Source organism: Phialemonium atrogriseum (assembly GCF_030411735.1).
Source record: "Phialemonium atrogriseum strain 8032-3 unplaced genomic scaffold QBC33scaffold_2, whole genome shotgun sequence".
Taxonomy (NCBI): Eukaryota; Fungi; Ascomycota; class Sordariomycetes; order Cephalothecales; family Cephalothecaceae; genus Phialemonium; species Phialemonium atrogriseum.
Window position 1 is genome coordinate 1,455,604 of NW_026848139.1, and position 21,327 is coordinate 1,476,930.

Below are 21,327 nucleotides of genomic sequence, written 5' to 3' on the forward strand. Positions count from 1 at the left end.
CGCTCTACATACACTCACGCTGTCACAATGCACTCTCTCCGTAACTACAATGCGTCGGCCTCTGAGCACTTCATCGGCAGTGCTCAGGGGTCGCTGGCTAACTTGGTGAGTCGCTGTTCTCCTTCTATTCTCTCGTCCCTTGGAACTTCGGTATCGATCGCACCTGCCGTCACGCACGCTTCTCGCCTTCCAGTTCCAACGTAGCCCTCCGACGTCCTCGTAGTCTTTGGATTCCTTCGTACCTAGTCTTTCGACTCCCTCGTGCTTGTGGCCTTTTTTCCTCCGCCACATCGCCATCGCTATCGCCACCACCGCCATCGCCATTGCCCATTCTCGCATCTCGTGTCTAGGTAGCCACATCTGTACTTGGAGATGGGCTAACGTCTTCCAGGTCCAGCACTCTCCCCCGTCGATGTCTCGTTCACGCCTGTTTCCTGTCATCTCTGCCCCCAAACGCGCCCGATTCGGGTCCCCCCTATACACCAACATTCTTAACAAAACACCAAAAAAAATCGAAAACGATAAAACCCACAAAAAAATTGCTTCTTTTCCTTCTCTTTCCTTTGTTTCGTCTTTTCCTATGTCGTCTTACGGCCCTTGTGCCCCTATTGCTTATTTGTCTTCCCCCGTTTCTAGTATCGATTCTCCCAGTCGCTTTCCGAGGACACCGCCCCCACTCCCAGGATGGTCCATGTGTACAGCTGGTCCGCTATGCCGTCTCGTCTCGCCAGTCGGTCAATCGCCTTCAACTCTTGGAACGTCGCCGGCTCTCAGGCCATCGCCAACTCCTCCAGTGCCGGAGCTCCGACCGCCGCCAACTCCAGGGCGACCGCGGATTCTCCAACTCTCACCTCGTCGACAGCGTAAGGCGCCGGTCACTTGTCCAAACTCTGATCGCCCGACTCAGCCTCCTCCTGAGGCATCTGACCCGCCGCCTGCTCGTCGCATTGTCAAGATTTACGTTAAGCCCAAGGATGCCGCTCGTTCCAGGCCAGACCAGCCCAAGGATGCCGTTCTTTCCAGGTCAGGCCAGTCCAAGGATGCCGTTCGTTCCAGGTTAGGCCGGTCCAAGGATACCTCTCGTCCAGTCCCAGTTCTCCAGCAGCCTAAAGCTAAGATCACTTGTTCATCCCCTGATCGTCCGAGTCAGCCTGGTCTCGAAGCTGCTGGCGCACCGCCTGCCCGTCGGATTGTCAAGATCTACCTTAAGCCCAAGGATGCCGCTCGTTCAAAATCCAGCATCTCCAGTGGTCCTTCATCAGCGACAGCCCTCGAACCGCCATCAACTCCTCAGCGACTGCGAGCTGTTCAACGGTCCAAGGTTCCAGTGACTCCCGAGGCTCCGGTCGCCCCCAAGGTCCAAGTAACCCCCGAGGCTATAGTCGCGCCCATGTTCCCGGTCACTCCAAAGGCTCCGGTCGCTCCTAAGGTTCAAGTCACTTATTCTCCCCGACTCGTTGCCACCGCACACCTTCGCTACCGTTCGCCCGAAACTCACCTTCTGTACCCGAAACATGTGGAATCCCCTCCCACTAGTCAAATAGAGCTCTGGAAGGCACTGGCCAAGCTCTCCTGGGATCAACAGATCAGAGGCCGTGTCGATGCCACACCTTCGCCAGCTCCTAGGACTCCCGAGACTCGCGCCCCAGCCACTCCTTCAGTCACCGCCGATATCGGATCCAATCTCCTGGATGGCTCCATCCCCATGTATCTACTGGCCGCTGGCATCGAACGCAAGATACAAGGCGACAAGACACCGTCATCTGCGCGCCCTCCCACCCCTTCACACCTCCACGGCGGTGTTACCGACTACGCCATGACGCCCCCAAGGATCTGGTGGCAGGAAGACTCTCATCCAAGCCCATCACGGCACCGTAAGAGATATCTGAAAGATGACACCACGGATGAGTACGACGAGAGCCGGTCAATTGCGTCGGGTTCCACGCAGACGTGGGCGTCCCCGGTCGGTGCCAACGCCGTCCTGCAGGCCATGAAGAGGGAAAAGGAGGAGCAGGATCGTAAGATTCTCGCCATGGCTGCCAAGATCATCGCCGAAGGAAATGCCAAGCTCAAACGACCGATCAAAGCAGGAGCTGATATTCTCGCCAAATACTTGCCAGCTGATACCCCGGCGAATGATCCCCAGGTGGCCCCTCCCGCACCCATCGCCGGTTCTCCGGTCCAGGCTTCCCCGGTCCAGGCTTCCCCGGTCCAGGCTTCCCCGGTCCAGGCCCCCTCGGTTCAGGTTTCCCCGGTCCAGGCTCTCCCGGTCCAGGCTTCGCCAGTCCCTCGCCCCAGCTCTCCAGACAATCTGTCAAACTCTGATGGGTCTGATGGGTCCTTCGGTCTTCCCCCCAAAGCTCATTGGATTGATGGCCAACCGTTCTGGGTCGACTCCAACGGCATCTGTGTCTTGGCACCAGCCGACTTCAAGTATCTCGAGGGCAAGCCCTGGGTACCTCCAACTGTTGCCTGTCGTTCTGTCCCGGCTGCGTTATGCACAATGGCATTTGCTCCAATGGTCCCTTCTCAAGCGCCCGCCACAGGTTGGTCACCATGGAAGGTCGGTCTCGCGGCGACTGCGGCAGCGGCTGTCGGCGGACTCGTCACCTGGTGGCTCATGTCATGAACACGCTCGCTTCCACCTTGGTACCAGTTGCATCAACTCTCCTTCGCTCGCTTGTCACTCTCTTTCATTCGTTCTCTTTCCATCTCATGCTTCTGGCAGTTCTCGCCTTTCGGCTTGGTCTTCAGCAGCTCCGGCGACTGCAGTCTCTCTTTTGATCGACGGCCCTCGGTCGATTCTTGCTCATTCCGTTCAACAATCGGCGTTCACTCTCTTTCCGGTTTGGTCCGAGTGACACACTCGTTCTCTGAGGTCCGCTCAGGTTTCTCTCATTTCGCATTTGCCAGACAAGTATCTGCCGAGTCTCTCCTTTCAGAAAATCAACCTCGGTTCCTCTCAACTAGTATCGGAAAACAGGTAAGTATTCCACCCCCTTTACCTTCTGCTAACGAGTCACAGGTCCTCCCGGTTCCTCGCCCTCAACCGGTTTCGGAAATTCAGGTAAGTGTCTACCCCCATCCGCTTTTACTAACGAGTCACAGGGACCCTTTCAGTACGGTCTACGCCTTGACGTGGCGAGAGGGCTTGTAGCCACGTCTGGCAAGGCCGGCGTGGTGACCAAGTAGGCCGGCATCTCCTATGTTCATCTGTCTCTTATGTTCCCTTCTCTCTCCTATGTTCTTTTCTCTTCCTTTTCCTTCACTGTGCCTCAAGTGCTGGCATGGTTTCCCTATCAGGTCTATCCTTCCCCCTGTCTGATTTTGTCTGGTCTCTCCTTAAAGGGCAGCCCGTTACCTCTGATGGCTAGTGTGGGTGATCAGCAGCTACCTCCTTCTCCATGTCTGCCATTTTGAAGCCAGAAAATGCCCCCTGTCCATATCCCTTAGCCTGTCCACATTCGATCGTCCCTTTGACATGCTCGTGCTGTGTGACTGTGATCATCTGATCCTGATAGGTTTATCACTCTAGATGGGAGGGACTGGCAGTCTCAAGGATATCCGGGGCGGGAGATGTATTTACAGCCTCAAGTCCGACGGACAATTAAATAGCAACAACCTCAACTTTGATGTCAGATTTCCCAGTCTCTGCGAATGATGTTATGAGTGCATATCCCCATCGCAGTACCAGGGTCACCTCTCGGATCTGCCTTGTCTCAGCAACCTGTCTACCACTTCTTTGGCTAGATATTGCCCCGCTTTGACAAACCCCTTGAATCTGACGGATAACTGAGGAGCAACCACCACCTCCTTAACGCCCTCTACGTGTGAGGTTCTGAAACGCAAAGGTAAAGTAGACAGAAGACAGAGACGCTCTAGTGAGAGGCAAGCGTGTCCGAATGAAGCTTTAAGTTGCGATAGTACCTAATTATACAGCCTAGGCAGACGCCCCTTAAATCTCCTTCGCCTTCCCAGATGTTGACAATGATCCATGCCAACAGCTCAGCAACCTTTGCTCCTCTAGCTCAAATTAACTCCAGTTTCCAGCCTTTTTTTAGTCTTCAGATTCCACATATTTCCACCGCTGGCAATGCCGAAACCACAGACGAGACAACAAAGGAAAGTTAATTGCACAACAGTTTATAGTGGAAGCCAAAAAAATAAAAATAAAACCCCCGGAATCTCAGTTAGGCCCTCCTGGTCCGACGCCAGGCCAAGCTTTAGTATGGCAATGCATGATGATGCGCAAGGAAGAACCCATGAATAATACAGTGTAGAGGAGCATTCATCATCAGGGGAGCAACGACAGAGCAAGGGGATAGTGGTCAGCAACCCCCCTCCTCGTCCTCGCGGTCGCTCATGCTCCCGTAGCCCGGATCGGCCTCCATGCCGACGACGCTCTTGGTGACGGCCAGGCAGCAATCGACCATCTTGCGCCGGAGGTCTTGGTCGAGCCCGCAGCCGTCCCCTCCGCTGCCGCCGACCCAGATGCGCAGGGAGCCGGCGAGCATCTCCAGCGAGGCCGAGCACGCCTCCCTGCCGACGGGGTGGGACCGCAGGAGGTCCATGAGGTGGAACGCCGCGGTGAAGCTGAGCAGGGACATGCCCTCGGAGCCGGGCGGGGGGACGATGGTGTTGATGACATCCAGCGCCCATTGCGGAGGCGAATGGAACTTCTGGAGGTGGGCAATTCCCTGAGAGCACCGCAAAGCCATATGAGTGTCTGGGTCGGGGAAGTTGGGCGCCATGCGCGAATCGATAAGGGGAAGAGGTGCGCCCCTGGTGTATTGAGGGGACTGCTCGGTATCAATTGACGGCTGCATCGCCTGCATCGCAGCGGCAATATTGGCGCCACGCTTCTTGTCGAGCAGGAAAGTGCGTGCGACGAGGGCCCGGACCTGGGCATTCGAACCGATCGGCGCTACCTTGACCGCAAGATCCAAATCCGCTTCCGTTGTCCTGTGCCTCTCACCCCCGAGGTTCGAGGCCAGGATGCGCTGGAGGATGGCGCTGGAATACCAGGCGGACACGGCGTCCATGGGAGATCTAACAGCAGTATCGTCGACAACGCTGTTCATGCCGTCGATCATATCAAGAGCGTTGTGGGCTGTGTGTCGATTCCAAGCCAAGTTGTGGGCCCTCTGCACAACGTCGTCATTGAGAACATCGTCACAGTCTTGCTCCAGGAGGACAGAGAGGTGGTCGGGAAGGTCGTCGTCAGTTCCCGTGTTGGATCCCTTGCGGAGCTGGTTCAACAGGCGGTTCAGATGCTTGGCTTCGTTCCAATTCGACCTGGCCAGTTTCGATGCCAGCACGTTGAAGATGCCGGGCAAAATGTCGACTTGCCACAGGAGAACCCGGATGTGTAATGCCTTCAGCATCAGTCGCTGGGGCGTATCAGGAAGCGTGCCAGAGGCCAACAAGGTCAGAGTGAGACGGCTCTTGTTGATCTCGACATCCCCGCCAGCGAGTTGGGCATCCAGCGCAATAGTCCAAGCCTTGATTCTAGCAGTTTCTTGCTCTTCAGTCAGCCCAGTCAACAGCTGGTAGCCGCGCACGCCCATGGTGTTCCTCAAGGTGAACTTCATGGTCTTCAGAACAAGAGCAGCCGCCTCCAAAAAGAAGTTGTGCCTTGGCACCCAAACGGTCTGGATTGCGGTGAGCCATGCTTGACGTCTGACATGAATAGGTGAGGCCAGAGACGGTACGCCTCGGAGGGAAGGATTAAACGCCTTCTCCCCGCTCTTCGGTGGTTTCGAAGCGAACAACGATGGTACAAATGCCCATAGCATGGCACCCAACAATATCAGGAGCTTGAGTGACGAAAAGAACCGAGCCGTGGAGATAGTATAGCCTCCAATGGTGAAATGGGTCGAGTTCACGAACGACATAAGGAGCTGGACAGGGAGAGCAAATAGTCCCCGGCCTCCCGGGCTCTCGTTGCTCTGTTCGTTCTCCCGGATGGCCTCGACGATCATCAGACCAGCGAGCGACCCGACCATCAGCTTGCCAAAGTACGGAGCGCCATTTGTCCAGCGACTTGCCTGCTGCTGCTGCTGTTGTTGTTGCTGTATCTGCTGCTGGCGAGTGAGAGTGGGGTTTGTCTGGAAAGATTGTGCCGGGATCGCGTATGATTGTCCGGCCGCCACTTGCTGTGCGGCCAAAATCTTTCTCATGTCTTCCGGTACCTGAATCATCCCGGGAGGGTCCATGCCCCTCGGTGTGGCCATTGGCGTGTTCATGTATTGTTGGGGTCCCTGGGCATACTGTAGTGGAGGGGAGTGCTGCAGGGAGCTGGGCATTGCGGAAGTCAGGGCGCCGGCCATGAAGAGCTTCTCGAAGGCGCTTATCCTAGCCTGCATCGAGTTGTTTTCGTCAATCAGACGATTATTCCTCTTCTCTAGGTGCCTGATGTACTCGGTGGCTTTGCTTAGGACCTAATTCAACTGTTAGAAGCGTCGCACGACCGGAGCAACGGGCAAGAACGTACCGTAGCCTTGTTGAGCTTGTGTGCGGGAGTTAGACCATGTAATTCTTCTCTGTCTTCCGTCGTGTCCTCTCCCCGGGCACTCTTGGACATGATCCTCAGAGCCGGGACGCTGTCTCGTAACGCGGCGATCTTATCGTTCAGGTTTGTCCGGTACCGCTTCTCGATCATATTGTGAGCCGTCTTCTTGACGGGTTGCTGGCCGTCAATCTCATCGTAGTCGTCATCGTCTTCAACTTCGTCCGTGGACTTTCGTTTCCGGCTACCGGCCTTCGATGGGTCTGCGGTATCTGGGGACGATGCTGCGCCTTTCTCATTCCCGCTCATGCTCGAGCCGGGACTAGGCTCGCTCTTCGGCGAGTGATATTGAAGGTGAGCTGGCATGGCAATGCTTTTAAGTTTTTCCTGCTGAGCAAGGGTTAAGCCGTGGAGGATCTCAGGGCGTAGGTTCGGCCGGATAACTGCGTCGTCGGGAGTTGCGTTGGGGCGCAGGTTGCTGGCCAGCGAGAACCCGGCGTGTCTAGCTTGTCCAATATGATGCCCACTAGCAGTGGCATCAGCTCGGAAGTCCCAGAGCTGTGGGCACAACCCGGTGGTGTCGAAGGGATTCCCGTTATACGTGTCGTAGGGAACCGAGTCTTCAAGGCCCCAGTCGGGAGCGGAGGCGGGACTGATGAAGGGTTGGGTCTCGGCGGACGTCGATATCGCTGGGACGGAGGATGAGGGGGCGCTGGAGTTGCAGAAAGGGAAGTCGCCTACAGCGCCAGTACTCGAGACACCGGCGGAGGTGGGAGGATCGGAGGGCGGCGGGGAGTTGTCAAGGAACGCCGATACTGCGAGGTCGTCATCAAGGGTATCGAAGCCAGCAAACAAGGCTGCCGAGTCGGCATCGTTGTCGGCCATGGTGTGGTCAGCTCTTTATTGAGGCGCTTGTGCAGAGGACATGCAACTATGGCCTGACATGAATCAGAACGTAAGAAGGGAGGGTGGGCTTCTGGGCCTGTCCTTCCACTCGGTGGCCAATCCAGGGCCACAAGGTTGGAAGAGGGATCAGGTGGTAAGCAGTTTGGCCTTCTGCCAGTATTCTTTCGTCTCCGCAGCTGTTAGAATGGCAGCGCAACTTTTTGATCGTGCGATGCAATTTTACTTTGTGAGGTTCCAGTGGTACGATTGTCATCGATTCATTGTTGCTGATCAGGCCATCCGCGACCGGTTTGGCCCGCCACCAAAGCGGTTTAGCCGTGGATTATTTCCAATAGCGGATTGGCGCGTGCCAGGATTGTGGGACGTCAAAGAATCTGGAACACTTTTGGTGACATAATCTTGTACATCTCCTTTCGCATTATTTGTACCTCTCTCTACATTTACATATCTTCAAACGGATGCTGGTAGCAGATTTAACAAGGTATAGAAGATTGCATCTGCAAAATCCTGCCTGATTATATCTTTAAGACGCAAATTAGAGGCTTTCAAATGTCAGGTCTGCAATGGTATTCACTAGGTGGTCAGTTAACCGGGCTGTTTCAATACTCTCTAACCATCGTGTTTCAGCAGAGCGAATCCGTGTACGGAGTACCCCGCACTGACATGAAGACACGAGTAAACGTACTTGTGCAAGGGCCTTTGAAGATTTGAGAGAAGCAATATAAGAGCAGCGCCTCCCGAATACTCTTCCAACCTCAGTAAACCAAGCGGCTCTCGGTGTAATACCCGGCTGCGTCACCTCAACCACCAGACTGGCATCCTCACCTTGACCCACTCTCTAGCTCTCCCAAGACTGGATACTCTTCAACAGGACCTCCGAAACGTGCAAGCCGGAAGCCTGGATCACAGGCCCTCAGCTCTCCCAGGAAACGGACGGAAAGCAATATCCAGCCATTCGGTTGCTCTTCGTGATGTGATACTGCCCGCTACGATGGTCCAGGGTGATCCAAGAGGAAGAGTCCCTTTTGTGCTATGCCTTTTTTGGGAATGGTCACCCACCTCCCTAAACCAGACGCTGTCGCGTCTCAATGCTGCCTTACATTGCTTATTACAACGATTGAAATAGCTAGATCCCTCTAGGCAAACTCCCTGTCTTACAATTGAAATCCCACCACAGTACGGAGTAGACGACCAAAATACCGTCCACTTACCACCCTTGCAGCCCCCTTTTCCCCTATCGCACCTCGGCCAGTTCAAAGCCAAAGAAAAATGGCAGACCCCGCAGCTCCACCCGGCGTCACCCTCCGCCCCGCCACCGAAGCCGACGTCCCCGCAATGCTCGGGCTGATGGACACCGCCATCGCCTGGCTCGTCTCCCAGGGCCGAACCGGCCAATGGGGCGACGGCAAGGAGGCCTCCATCAGCAACCCGGCCCGCGTCGCCCAGTTCGACGACCTAGCCCGGCCCAACTCGCCCATCGGCAGCAGCTGGGTCGCCGCGACGGACGCCGGGATCATCATCGGCGCCCTCAGTGTCGGCGCCGCGCCCGACTACGTCCGCCCCGCCGCGGGGCCCGAGCTGTACGTCCGGCTGCTGATCACGGACCGGGCGTGGAAGGGCCGCGGCCTCGGCGCTTTCCTGGTCGCCAGGGCGCGGGCGCTGGGGCGCGCCGCCGGCGTGCCCGTCCTGCGGGTCGACTGCTACGCCGGCGGGGACGGAAAGCTGGTGCGGTGGTACGAGTCCGTCGGGTTCGAGAGGGTCGAGACCTTCGAGGCGAAGGGGGGCACGTGGCCTGGCCAGGTGCTCGTGATGCGTCTGGGAGAGGACGGTCTGGGGCAGAGTTGAGAGGAGAGTTACGGTTGGTGAGCCGATTGTCATGTTCGACCCATCCTAGCAGACTGTGAATTCATGACCATGGATAGGGTATGCCTATCCTCAAAAGACTTTGACTTGGTAATGGTCAAATAGCGGGTTGAATCCTCACAAATATGCAGCTATAAGAAATATACTGTTGCATACCTACTAAATCATGTTCTGAGTTTTGACATTGATGAAGCAAAGGTGATGGTGTTCGTTTCATATTACCGTCCCTGAAACATCACTACACGCATTTGGGGGGGCTACTACGAACAGAGATACAAAGCATGGTAGGTAGGTATTTAATTGCTATCGCCAGCTCCCCTAGCCGTTGAAAAATAAATAAAAAACACCGCAAAGCCAGGCCAGAGATACCGATCCAAGGAAGCATTTCAAGCAACTACATCTGGACTACGTGCATCATCATGGCCAGATAAAGGCGAAGTGCCCGGGCCTCGCGGCGCCGCCCCTTGTTTGTTCCTCGATACCCAAACATAACGAGGAATGAAACGGAAAGGAGAAATGAGGGAAGCAATTACATATTGCTAGGTTTAAATGTCTGGGCCGGAGAGGAAGGAACAATATGGCACCCCCTTCCTGTCATTCCTCCGGGCGGGAAAAGAAGTCCTCCGGGTCTATTCCCGGGTGCTGAGCGTCGCAATCGAGGAACAGGAACACCGAGTTCACCAAATATCGTCACTGCTCTTCACCAACTCAACGGTCGGCGTCTTGGGCTCCATTCTCTTCATCCGCTTCCGGTCGGCCTTGGTCACCAAGCTTGGGGTGATGGGTATGACGGGAGAGAACGGCTGGTATGGGCTGTACGGGACAGCCATGCCAGTGAAGGGCGTGTTTAGGCCAGGCGACATTGGATTGGCGCGGGTGAAAACTGTCTGCGTGGTGTTCTGCTGGCGGGGGCTAGCTAGGCTAGGCTCATATGCTCGGAGCGGCAGTGAGCCACCCGTACGAACGGCAGATGGCGCGTTAGGCCGTTGGAATGTCTGGCCCGGCTTGGGGCTCGAAGGCAGGGAGGGGAACCGGGACGCCTTAGGCGAGCTGGGCAGGCCCACAAGTGGGGTGGTCGAGTTCGTGGAGACGGCGGAGTCCGGGTCTCCATCGGCGTTGGAGCTTGGGGCGGTAGAGACGTCGCGGGAATGCAGAGGGGCCCGGGATTCCCGAGTTTCCGTGGGTTGCGCAAGTGCCGCATCCAAGCGCCCGTCGATACTCATCACACTGGTAGGGGACATCTCGGGAGTCAGAGGGAGGGTGCTGCCTGTGTTGCGGCGGAAGGGCAGCTGATTTGATGGGACCGGGGGTGGTGGCATCGGCACGTATTGGCGTGGCGGGATTGGGCTCATCTCCTCGCCTTCTTGTCGTGGGAAAGTTCCCGACATGGGGGTCATGATGGGCGACGAAATGCTGATACCCTTCATGTTCTTCTTCCGGGGCGACATGAGAGCCGACAGGATGGATGTTGTGCGTGATTGCTTTTTCTCCCCCCGATCCAGGTTCAGGTTCGCTGGTTTATTCTTCTCTTTCTTCAAAATGCCATGTGGTGATGTCGGTGTGTCTGCTTTAGGCTGAGGGGGTGGGAGGGATGGTCCCGTATACTCCCTCCCCTCTTCTTTAGCCGCCTCCTGCTCCATCACATACTTGTACATGTCCTCCAATTGCTGTTGCGCCATGATCCTATCTTGCGCGACGATCTCTTGGTCGACCGAGAGATCAACACCCGGGCCCCTAGTAGTCGACGTCGGCGAGGGGCAGAGGTAAGAGGAGATCCCGGTATGCTCTGTCCGGGTGGTATGCTCTGTCCGGGTGGTATTCTCTGTCCGGGTAGTGTGCACTGTCCGGGTAGGACTGAGTGGATCCGGATATGAGAAGTTTGGGCTCTTAGGTGTTTGGAGAGGATAGGGGGGCTGTTGATAGTCGCCCGACTTGTTGACAGGATCTGGAAACTGGAAGGTGGGCGCCTCAAGCAGAAGAGCGTCCGGGTCTTCGCCCGCTCTCAGGTGCTCACGGCGTCGCTTTGAAAGGGCGAGTAACCCGATGGCGACCAGCACCAAGGAAACGGCGTACGAACCAACGATACCGCCAATCTGTGCTGGGAGATAGGCCGAATCCCTCAAGGCATCTGCTGATGCTAGAGAGCCGTCGTCAAGGCTAGGGGCCGGATCAGAGTCGATGTTCGGCGAAGCGGCAGCACTTCTCGTCAACAAGGAACCAGTCCACGGCGCGGGGGCGCAGAAAGCAAGTGAAGTGATGCAGAGAAGGAGAAGGAGGGCCGGGTTATAAGTTCCAGTTCGCATGATTCCGAGACCAGGCCAGGATGCTCAGGAGATGTCCAGCTTTAATGAGACTCCATCACTTTGCGACAAGTCGAAACACTGGCTGACGGAGATGTGCCATGGAAGAGCGCAGGAAGGTCTGTCTGCACGGCAGGAGGCGCTGCTGGGTATTTAGCGGCTGGTGATACTGTGGATGTAGCTCCAAGCGTCCCTGTCCTGCCTCGGGTGGGACGCCCGCACCAATACCGATTTGCGGACATTAGCAGATGTGTGAAATGGCCTCTGACTTGCTGGCACCTGCATGATGGACAGCCCAAGAAAGGCGGTTCACGGGAGCGAGGTGAGAGATACGGTAGCCGCTGTGGCTTATGGTTGGACGATACCCCAGCTCACAGCAGAAACCGTGGGCGGCAAAGATATTGATTCGATTGGCCAAGTAGCTGCAAGGGTAAAGTTGGTCCCTTCCAATCCCGAGCTGACAAGGATTGTTGCGCCAGCCCCGCTCACACAATCACGATCTTGTCCCCGCCTTCCCACCAGTAAACGCTGACATGCGGTGGATCTCCTCTTCACACACTGATTCACAGTGATATCCCGGACAACTGGAGTCTTGGGCAAGACGATGCAGAATCGGCGCAGTTATGCACTATGCACACCAAACTCTCCAATGAGGCTCGGGTCGTTTAAGAATGTGATCACCGGAGCCATCACTGGATCTGCCAATACATACAGCCGTGACAGCGTACTACAGATTACGGCATGTGTATCGCACGGACCGGCCATGCAGGCGATGGTGATCATGGCAGTTATGAGCAACTATGATTGGCTGCATGATCGTAAGTCCTCTCAGCTACTGTGTAAACTTCTATAAACGAATGTAGTTGTTCATTTTCATCATTTCATCACGTCGCGCTCAACCAGCTCGCTAAGTAAACGCTCCAACGCATGGGCCTCAATGATCCGCATCGCCAGCTGTAGCCCTCTCAGAAATGAAACGAAGCATGTTGAGCATGTTGATGATGAGAAGATGAGGCCGCCTTTGATTCTATCCTGAGAACCTCCGTCCTTCATCCTTCGTCCTTGCTGCCCCCTGTTGTGACAGAAGCCGTTTCTTCGACGTGATTAGTCATCAGCCTCACGTGTGTCGCGTTCCTTTGGTGTAAATCAGGCGCGTCAACCCTCCAAAAGTTGCTGGCAGGGAAACTAGCCTGCGCGTCGGATCTAACTTGCATTGCGTGCCAATTCCAGCACTGTCATATCCGTGAACTCAACGGGGCCCCGATGACCTCTCTGCCGCTCCCTTAGAAACGTGTCGCATCGGCGCCACCACCGGTCCCTACCCATCGCCAATGGATCCGTCTGTACCTAGAAATGCGATACTCGACACGCTCAACAAAGCCCAATACAGGGCAGTGAGTTCCACTGCTGCTACAGTCGCCATTCTCGCTGGCCCAGGAAGCGGCAAGACACATACCCTGACCTCACGAGTTGTTTACCTCGTTGATTCTCTCGGCTACCGACCACAAGATGTCATCGTCGCGACATTTACTGTCAAGGCTGCCCGCGAGATGCAGGACAGGATTGGCAAAGCACTAGGGAATGGGAGAGAGCGGAAGATTGTCCTGGGCACCTTCCACAGCATTGCACGCCGATATCTCTCGGCATACGGCCAGCGTATCGGCCTCGACCAGAAGTTCGGCATTGCCGACGACTCGGATTCGAGAGCCGTCATATTGAGAATCTGCAAGCGTTTGCGGTTATCAATTGATCCCCCAGCGGCTCGAGCATGGATCAGTAAAAAGAAGGCCAAGGGAACCGAACCCGAGCCGGCCGCGAAGAAAGCGTCAGCTGCTAAGCTGCCTCATGCACAAGAGCTTGAGACGTGTTTTGAGGAATACCAGAGTTATCTGGAGCGATCAAACCTGCTTGACTATGACGATCTACTTGTCCGCTGCGTGGAATTACTACGCAAATCCCCTTCATGCGTGTCAAATGTCCAAGCAGTCCTCATCGACGAATACCAGGACACCAACGGTGTTCAGTACGAGCTGATGAGGCTGTTTGCCCAAAGCCGCCGAAGAATCACCATTGTTGGAGACCCTGACCAAAGCATTTATGGATGGAGATCCGCCGAGATTAGGAATCTCTGGCGCATGCTTCGGGACTTCCCTGGCACGGACGAGATTGCACTTGAGGAGAACTACAGATCGTCGCAGTCTATCTTGGACATCTCGCTGATGGTTATTCAGCAAGACACCAAGCGATACAAGAAGCTGTTACGGCCGGTTCACAACAAAGGCTCGCGTCCCGTTCTACGCAAACTGAAGGACTCGGGGACGGAAGCGGAGTGGATTGTCTCCGAGATTCGCCGAGCCCTTTCCATGTCAGGAGGCATGATGACGCACAACGATGTGGCAATACTGCTGAGGTCCGCTTCACTATCAAGGCACATTGAGCATGCACTTGGAAGGGCCGGTATTGCTTACAGGATGATCGGCGGCTTCAAATTTTACGAGCGCGCCGAGGTCAAGATCCTCCTGGATTATCTGAGGGTCGCTCATCAGCCAGAGAACAATGACGCTCTCGCAAGGATTATGAACGTTCCGAGGCGAGGCATTGGTGACGTTACGATCAAGGCTCTGCTAGAAGAGGCTGACAATGCTTCGTTAAGCCTGTGGGCCCTGCTCGACAAGCATTGCCGGGGAGATCGCTTGGCGAAAACCAAGATCATGAAGCACGCGGAACAGAGGATAAGTGGTGAACTTCTTCGCCTCATCAAGGGAATGAGGAAACAAATCGACGAGATCGCACTTGGCACACCATTCGGACTAGTCGAGATGATCGAGCAGCTTTTGGTGCAACTCAAGTTCCAGAAGTACTTACAAGACACTCATTTACAGGACCACGAGCAGAGATGGGCCAACGTGCAAGAGTTTCTCAGCCTGGCGTCAGACTTCGTTAGGGATTCGAGGCAGACTCCTGAAGACGACAGTCTCCCCGAGATTGCGGGCTTGGAGCAGGCAAACGAGCCAGATATTCTTGCCAAATTCCTGGCAAATGTTTCTCTGGCATCTGACGTTCAGAAGGATGGCAAAGGCAAGGAAACCACGCAGGTGGTCACCATCTCAACGATCCATGCCGCCAAGGGACTCGAGTGGCCCATTGTCTTCATCCCTGCAGCTTGCAATGGCTCTATACCCCATTCAAGATCCGAGGATAGCGACGAAGAAAGACGGCTTCTTTATGTTGCAATGACTCGGGCCCAGTCGTTGCTATACCTCAGCTACCCCTTGTACGGCTCACAAGGTAAAGGAGAAAAGCAGGAGCTGTCTCCTTTTCTATCTCCTATTTCAGCATCCTTTGCTAAGAAGGGCCCCTGCTTCGAGCGACCTGTCATGGAAGGGATCGCGCGAGTTCTGCAGCGCCAACTACCGCCAGATGAATCTATCTTCAAGTCGATGCCCCCAATGTTCGCAGTCGAGGACAACCTATATCCGGAAGATCCAGAAAACACGCCCAAGGAGGTCCGCAAGGGCGGAGCGGACGACTTGTCTCGCGCGAAACGACCGCGCTTATATGGTCCAACAGCTGGCGGCGGCAGCGGCAGCGGCAGCGGCGGCAGTGACGAGCAGATGTGGCGGAAAGAATATGCAACTACGATGGAACAAGCTTGCAGCTTCACTATGTCATCTCTCCCAGGCTTCGTCACTGCTAGCGCACACCAGGTCGCCCTCGCTGCGGCATCCCCAGCGGCTGGGGGAGCAAACGTGGCTCAAAAATGGATGAGAAGATCAACAACTAAACGCCCAGCGGACCAGAAGAGCATCATGGGGTTCGTGAAGACGGGGCCGGCAAGCAATAGCACAAATCAGCCTGTGCTCGCAGCGAATCCTGCAGCAAAGGTCGTAGGGACACTCGCCAGGCAAACAACTTCCGCGTTGCCGAGTGCGAGCCATATCTCTAAGCCGGCTATCAAGCCTGAGCTCGCCGAAAAAAGATTGAGCGCAGGGAAGATGGCCACCCGACCGGTCAAGCCAGGGCGCGATGAAGACGGTCCACGGCAACAGTATGCCTGCTTCTCAAGCTCTCCAACCAAGCCGCATCTTGAGAAGGACAGATTCAACTCGGCATTGGAAGGCGATGACGAGGATAACGCCCCGCCCGAACCAACGCGGGCTGCGGCCTGTCTGCATGCCACGACTTGCAACATGCCAAAGGGGCTCGGGGGATTTCGGAAGCCGGCCGGTCTTGGCAGAGATGGCATTGCACCGGTTGACAAGCTGCGAAAGCCGTTCAAGCCCCTAACTATAAACCGCTCCTGATGGATGAGCCGGTTGGTGACTGTTGCACATTCGTGGTCGCCGTGTATATCTCAAATAGATGTGAGGATGATGATGATGAGCATGTCAACCAGAATATGACTTGTGGTAAACCATCCTAGGTAGGTAGGTAAGGCTTACTGCGGGGCCATGCTTGTGTCCAATAACACGACTTCGTAATTACAGCCTGAGCGCCCACCACCCTTGACCCTTACATTTAAGGATGACCCATTCCGTTATTCCACGATCCTTATGGTTAGATGTATCCGTAATGCCACACCTTACCTGGGTCTCTGACAGCCTAGGGTCACTGTCTAGACGACGCGTGCGGATATATCTATATATATAGCAAAGGCAGTGCCACTACACTGGTTCTCCATCCCAGCATTCAGCACTCAACACTCAGCACTCTGCATTCAGCAGAGCACCAGAATCTTGAAACCCTCCAATCATATCTCGATTCAAGAGCTCCTCACCACATCTTCACCCCCAAAACAAAACAAAAATAAAGAAAAGGTCAACACACAATGACCCCCACCATGATGACAACCCGTCTCCTCCTCAGCCGCACCATCCTCGCCGGCCCCGCCAAAACGGCAGCGCTCCGGGCCCGGCAGCGGACCTTGTCCACAACGCCCGCCCGGCCGACCAACAACAACAACACCAACAACGCCGGCAACGGGAACCCATCATACCCAGCCTTCAGCCTCAACCACATCAGCGCGAACCCCAGGGTTCGCTACGCCCTCGCCGCGGCGCTGCTGGGGCTCGGGTTCGTGGAGGGCGCAGCGTGGATGAAGTACTGGCCCAAGATCATGGGGAGGGATGTGGAGGGCGAGGGCGAGGGAGAGGCGGGGAAGTGAGATTCGAAGTGGTTAAGGGCATGGACGTGGTAATCGCTTATTTGGGATGTCTGGGACAGTGGATGGTGGAGTCAGATCATGTTATATTGTGGTATAGATGTTTGTTTGGCTGTACTGTGAATATCTTGGACTTATAAGGTGTATGGCACTGGGACTGGCACAGCATCACTCATATCTCACTCAACCTTGTGTTCGGTGGCGGCAGGAGTCTAGTTATATCGACTCACATGAATCACATCTCTTCCTTGAATACCCGTCTCACCTTGTCCATGACATCGACTTGATCAAGCCAAGTCAGCGTTGAATAAATAGTGAACGAGATTCTAATTATGAGCATGAAAGTCCAGTAGCTACACAGCCGTATGCCAACAATTATTCCATGCCGTCCATTTCGATGTATCACAACCATGGCCTGGAATTGGGAACAGCGAATAGCAAATGATTACCAGGAGAAGTCGACTAGAAACTCGTCCGTGTACAGAGTTAGAAGTCGGCTGGTTGTGAGGCTCGTCACCTTCTCGGCAGAAGCCCTGCCTACTTTGCTTCCCCAACACGTCGTCTCCCTCCTTCGTACGGCCACCAGTGGACAGCAGAAGAGCAGACTGGAAACTGAACCGTCGGTACAGCTTTCCCTGAATTCACATTAACCCGGGGTTCTTTGCTTCACAGTTCCCGTTCGCCACTGCCCCACCGCGGAGCAGTACTCTTAGGCCTCCAAATTTGGCCGATCACTCCCGCCGCCCGGGCACATCATCCACAAGTCCACGGACAAACCAGCCTTAAAGCCTCAGCTCCTTCAGAATCTGGTCAGCCATGTTCTTGTATTGCCATGTGTTCCCGCTCAGCCTCTTGAACTGTATTCCGTGGAGGCTGATGACGGGAATCTTGACCACGAAGATCTCAAACTCCAAGACCATGCTGCCGCCCAGATCACTCTGCACATGCGTTCTGGTCTCGCCTGCGGCCACGCGTTTCGGTAAGCCGCCGTTCGTCTCGCGGATGTCGCTGTCGTCCGAGAGGTCCGAGTTCGAATAGCTCCTGTCGTCTCGATCCTTCTCCCTCCCCTTTCCTGACGCACGCGGCGTAGGCGGGAACTTCTCCTGTTCCTTGCTAGATGTGCCCTCCCTCACATCGTCCCTCGAGCGGCCGCTCCGCAGCCCGCCAAAGCTGAATCGCCGCCTGTGACCTGGCGTCTGCGGTGCCCACTGGCCCTGGGGGCTGCTCGGCCGATCCGAGACTTTCTTCAGGTCGATGCTTGGTGCGTGGCGACAGCTGAAGCCGCCGCGGATTTCGGTGAAGTCGGCGCCGAGCTGTCTGAGAACTCGCTTGATGTCCGCCCTAATCTCTGGTACCGGCTTCGTGCTTGTCGTCGACACACTGAAGAGGCCCTTGAGGAAGACGGGCTTCGCCAGATCGGGGTCCTCGCGCTCTAGTCGCTCGTTCGACTGCCCGCTTTGCTCCCCGACGTCGGCATCCGTCTCCTCCGGGACCGGACCCCGCTCGCCGCGCGATTCTGCCTCGCGCCTCGTCGCTCGGCGAGCCTGGATGCTTTCCCGTCGGGCGTGGCCAAGCGTCTTCGCCCGCATTGACACGGACCGGTTACTGATGGTGCCTGGCTTGCGATCAGATGACTTCTCAGTCGGGGGCCCAGACTGATCTGACCCCGAAGTTGGCGGTGGTTCTTTACCGAAATCCCCTCGCCGACGGTGAAACTCAGCCGAGTTGACACTGGTCGACCGCCCAAGACCCTTCTTGCCTCGCACATTGGCCCCAGCGGAAAGCGGCGGGCTCAAGAGGTCGCTATGCTGAGGCTGGCTAGACCCCGACCTGAGCCTTGGCGGAGCATCGTCATCTCGATCGGGCCGGCTCCGCCTGATACTGAAACTCTTTCGGAGGCTGGGAACTTCGGCGGGCGAATGAACATGGACTGAGGGTGGGTGAGAGCGGTCCTTGTCTAGTCTCTCGGGCTCCTTGCGCCGACGCGTGCTGAATCGCCGGAGGAGGCCAACTGCTGCGCTTTCCTTCTTGGGAAGAATCCGATCCCCTTGGTAGTCTTGTGGGTGGTGAGGTGTGGTGGGTGATGGCTGTGCATTCTTCACCTGCTCGGGAGCGTCATCTTCGCCGTGCGTCCTGGCCCTGGGCCGCGATCGGCCACCGGTTGCCTGTTCCCCGGGCATCTCGTACGCAGAACTGTTGGTGTGTGCCGCTTTGGGAGGAGCGATTTCGGTTCTAGATTCCCTCTCCTTCTGCGAGGCAGATGCCAGACCTGCGGCCTGGGTCTCTTGGCGCTTACGATCCTGCTTCTCGCGCACAAGGTAGTATATCGACACCAACGGGCTGAATGCATTTATCGGGTCGGAGCCGAGCTGGAGACCCTCGGAACTTGGGGCAGTCAGGGTGTCTCTGCTATTTCCCGAGTTCCGCCTCTTATAGAAGTCAAACCCGAAGCCGCGCTTCTTTTCCATGTCTTTCGGGGGTGGCGGCAGGTCTCTCTCCTTCTGTAGCAGCCGGATGGCCCGCTGATATTCTTCCGACTCGATTATTTTGGCCAGCTGGGCTTTGATTGCCTCTGGGGGTCCAAAGTTGAAGCCAGTCATCTCAGTAATGACTTCCGGGTCCAAGGGCAGAGTCAGGGGTTCGCGATGTGGAAGATGGTTCTCGGGCGGTCCTCCAAACCCCTTGAGCATCCAAGGGTGGGTCATGACCTCCTGCATCGTAGCTCGCTGCTTGGGGTCGGTCACAAGCATACGAGACAGCAGGTGTTTGCACTCTACCAAGGAAGTTAGATCGTCTTTTCAAAGTAGGTGACACCGCAGAATAACTTACCAGCTGAGAGCCAGCCGGGGTAGTCAACGACACCTTTCTTGATCTTGGCATGCAGTGCTGGCATACTCTGGTCATCAAAGGGCACCTTTCCACACACCAGCACGTAGAGAACGATACCGAAGCTCCACACGTCGACCTCGGGTCCTGTGTAGGCTCGTGCCTGGAGAAGTTCGGGGGCGGCAAAGTACAGGCTTCCGCAAAACGTCTTGAGGTGGCCCCTCGGAGCGAAGAGGTTGCTGAGTCCAAAGTCGATGATCTTGATATCTCCGTTCTTACTGATCAATATGTTCTCGATCTTCAAGTCTCGGTGGACGATGCTGTTACGGTGGCAATAGTCGAGGGCGCTCGCAATCTGGCGGCTAAACTTCCTGGCCTGCTTCTCCTTGAGCTTGCCGTGGGATATGATGTAGTCGAGCATCTGGCCGCCGTTGACGTATTCGAACAACATGTACCAATGGTGGTTCGTTCGGATGACATCTCTCAATCCGCAGATGTGTGGATGGCTCAAAAGGCCGACGATTGCAGCTTCACGTGCTGTCCGGATCTCTTTCGACTGGTCGGCTCGTTCCCTGTCCGCTCTGTTGTGGTGTCCATCGTCAGGGGTTTGCCTGGGGATGATCTTGCACGCAACCTAGAGCCAAAGCATGGTTAGCCACTGTGGGGGGTGCCAGAATATCCAACCGAGGAACCAGCCTACCTGCTCGTTGCTGTCTTCTTTCTTTGCCAATTTTACCTTGCCCATGCTCCCAGCACCGATTGTCTTCCCAAGAATCCACTTGCCAGACTGGGAGGGGATGGAGGTGCGGGTGCGCCCGTGTCGGACCGGAGCTGCACCCGACGGTGTTCGAGCGTCTGATGCGCCGCGAGGCACGACGGCTGGGCCGGGATTGTTTGCAGAAGTAGATGTCATTTCGGATTGGGAGGGTGTGTGCGAGATTGTTGATCGATGGCTGCCGGTGCGGCGATGTGGGCGCGACGAAGGATCGGGCCGAGATGAAGTAGGCGGGCGGTCCTTGCTGGAGCTGCGCTTCGACTGTGAGGCTACATTGGATGCCTCCCTTGCATACTCGTCGTGGGGGATGATGTCCTGGAGCGGTCGGCCAGAAGAGGATGGCCGGCTCCTGTGAGAATGCGAGGTGGAAGCGGCACGATGTGGCGGTAAGGCAGCTGCTGTTCCAGATGTCGGCGGCCGCGAACGGGTGGACTGCGACCTCGACGGCACTCCGTACGCCTGACCACGTGGTGACGATGGCTCAGGTCCGGTTGAGATTGCTGTGGTCATGGCGGCGGAAGGAAGAAATAGACGAAATGTGCGGAGGTGGTCGGTCAGGCTTGATGACACACCCCCTTGTGTGTTTTGGCACCGACACCTTGTGCGGGACGCGGGCCAGTTAAGACTCGGGAGGTTGGATCTGCGAGTCGGCGTCCGGTGGGTTGGCAATGGGCAGAGTGCAACCTCGAGGCGGGCGCCCTTTTTTGCCCTTTACCTGTATTTGGAGTAAATCGTAATTGGCAATCGGCAAGGGGGGAAGTTATTATTACTACTACTGACCGTGGAAGGTCAGGTATGGATGCAGGCGAGCAGGGGGCAAGTTGGCACGTACCGCTATACGTACAACCGTAAGGCACCCAATGTTGAAGTGGGTATACTATCCGCCGTAGTTACCTAACTAGGTACCCGGGATACGGTCGCTATGCCGTATTGTCGCACCGATTACTGCATAGGATGGGTTGATATTCATGTTGGGCTTTGTTGGAGG

At 56.0% G+C, this 21,327-nt stretch overlaps 7 protein-coding genes across 7 annotated transcripts; 4 read left to right on the plus strand and 3 right to left on the minus strand.

Moving 5' to 3' along the window:
- Positions 1 to 27: 27 nt before the first annotated feature.
- QBC33DRAFT_511253 (uncharacterized protein) lies at positions 28 to 3,192 on the plus strand (the record flags this gene model as incomplete). Its single annotated transcript, XM_060425823.1, has 6 exons — positions 28 to 105; positions 637 to 863; positions 991 to 2,546; positions 2,889 to 2,983; positions 3,026 to 3,067; positions 3,109 to 3,192. 6 exons carry the CDS (start codon positions 28 to 30, stop codon positions 3,190 to 3,192), a joined length of 2,082 nt encoding a protein of 693 aa, XP_060287972.1.
- Positions 3,193 to 3,874: 682 nt separating this feature from the next.
- Positions 3,875 to 7,538, minus strand: QBC33DRAFT_165788 (uncharacterized protein). Its single transcript, XM_060422275.1, has 2 exons — positions 6,494 to 7,538; positions 3,875 to 6,440 (listed from the first exon to the last, which is right to left on the minus strand). Exons 1-2 carry the CDS (start codon positions 7,391 to 7,393, stop codon positions 4,329 to 4,331), a joined length of 3,012 nt encoding a protein of 1,003 aa, XP_060287973.1. The 5' UTR covers positions 7,394 to 7,538; the 3' UTR covers positions 3,875 to 4,328.
- Positions 7,539 to 8,683: 1,145 nt separating this feature from the next.
- Positions 8,684 to 9,259, plus strand: QBC33DRAFT_511255 (GNAT family acetyltransferase; the record flags this gene model as incomplete). Its single annotated transcript, XM_060425824.1, has 1 exon — positions 8,684 to 9,259. The coding sequence occupies one exon, from the start codon at positions 8,684 to 8,686 to the stop codon at positions 9,257 to 9,259; it is 576 nt and encodes a 191-aa protein (XP_060287974.1).
- A 347-nt stretch (positions 9,260 to 9,606) lies between these two features.
- Positions 9,607 to 11,720, minus strand: QBC33DRAFT_166182 (uncharacterized protein). Its single transcript, XM_060422278.1, has one exon. The coding sequence runs from the start codon at positions 11,578 to 11,580 to the stop codon at positions 9,955 to 9,957; it is 1,626 nt and encodes a 541-aa protein (XP_060287975.1). The 5' UTR covers positions 11,581 to 11,720; the 3' UTR covers positions 9,607 to 9,954.
- Positions 11,721 to 12,340: 620 nt separating this feature from the next.
- QBC33DRAFT_511257 (UvrD-helicase-domain-containing protein) lies at positions 12,341 to 15,881 on the plus strand (the record flags this gene model as incomplete). The annotated part of the gene is made up of 4 exons (XM_060425825.1): positions 12,341 to 12,395; positions 12,441 to 12,488; positions 12,865 to 14,865; positions 14,914 to 15,881. The coding sequence occupies 4 exons, from the start codon at positions 12,341 to 12,343 to the stop codon at positions 15,879 to 15,881; spliced, it is 3,072 nt and encodes a 1,023-aa protein (XP_060287976.1).
- Positions 15,882 to 16,405: 524 nt separating this feature from the next.
- Positions 16,406 to 16,741, plus strand: QBC33DRAFT_511258 (uncharacterized protein; the record flags this gene model as incomplete). Its single annotated transcript, XM_060425826.1, has 1 exon — positions 16,406 to 16,741. The coding sequence occupies one exon, from the start codon at positions 16,406 to 16,408 to the stop codon at positions 16,739 to 16,741; it is 336 nt and encodes a 111-aa protein (XP_060287977.1).
- Positions 16,742 to 17,520: 779 nt separating this feature from the next.
- On the minus strand, positions 17,521 to 20,849 carry QBC33DRAFT_444280 (CAMK/CAMKL/KIN1 protein kinase; the record flags this gene model as incomplete). Its single annotated transcript, XM_060424264.1, has 3 exons — positions 17,521 to 19,511; positions 19,568 to 20,198; positions 20,265 to 20,849. 3 exons carry the CDS (start codon positions 20,847 to 20,849, stop codon positions 17,521 to 17,523), a joined length of 3,207 nt encoding a protein of 1,068 aa, XP_060287978.1.
- Positions 20,850 to 21,327: the final 478 nt, after the last annotated feature.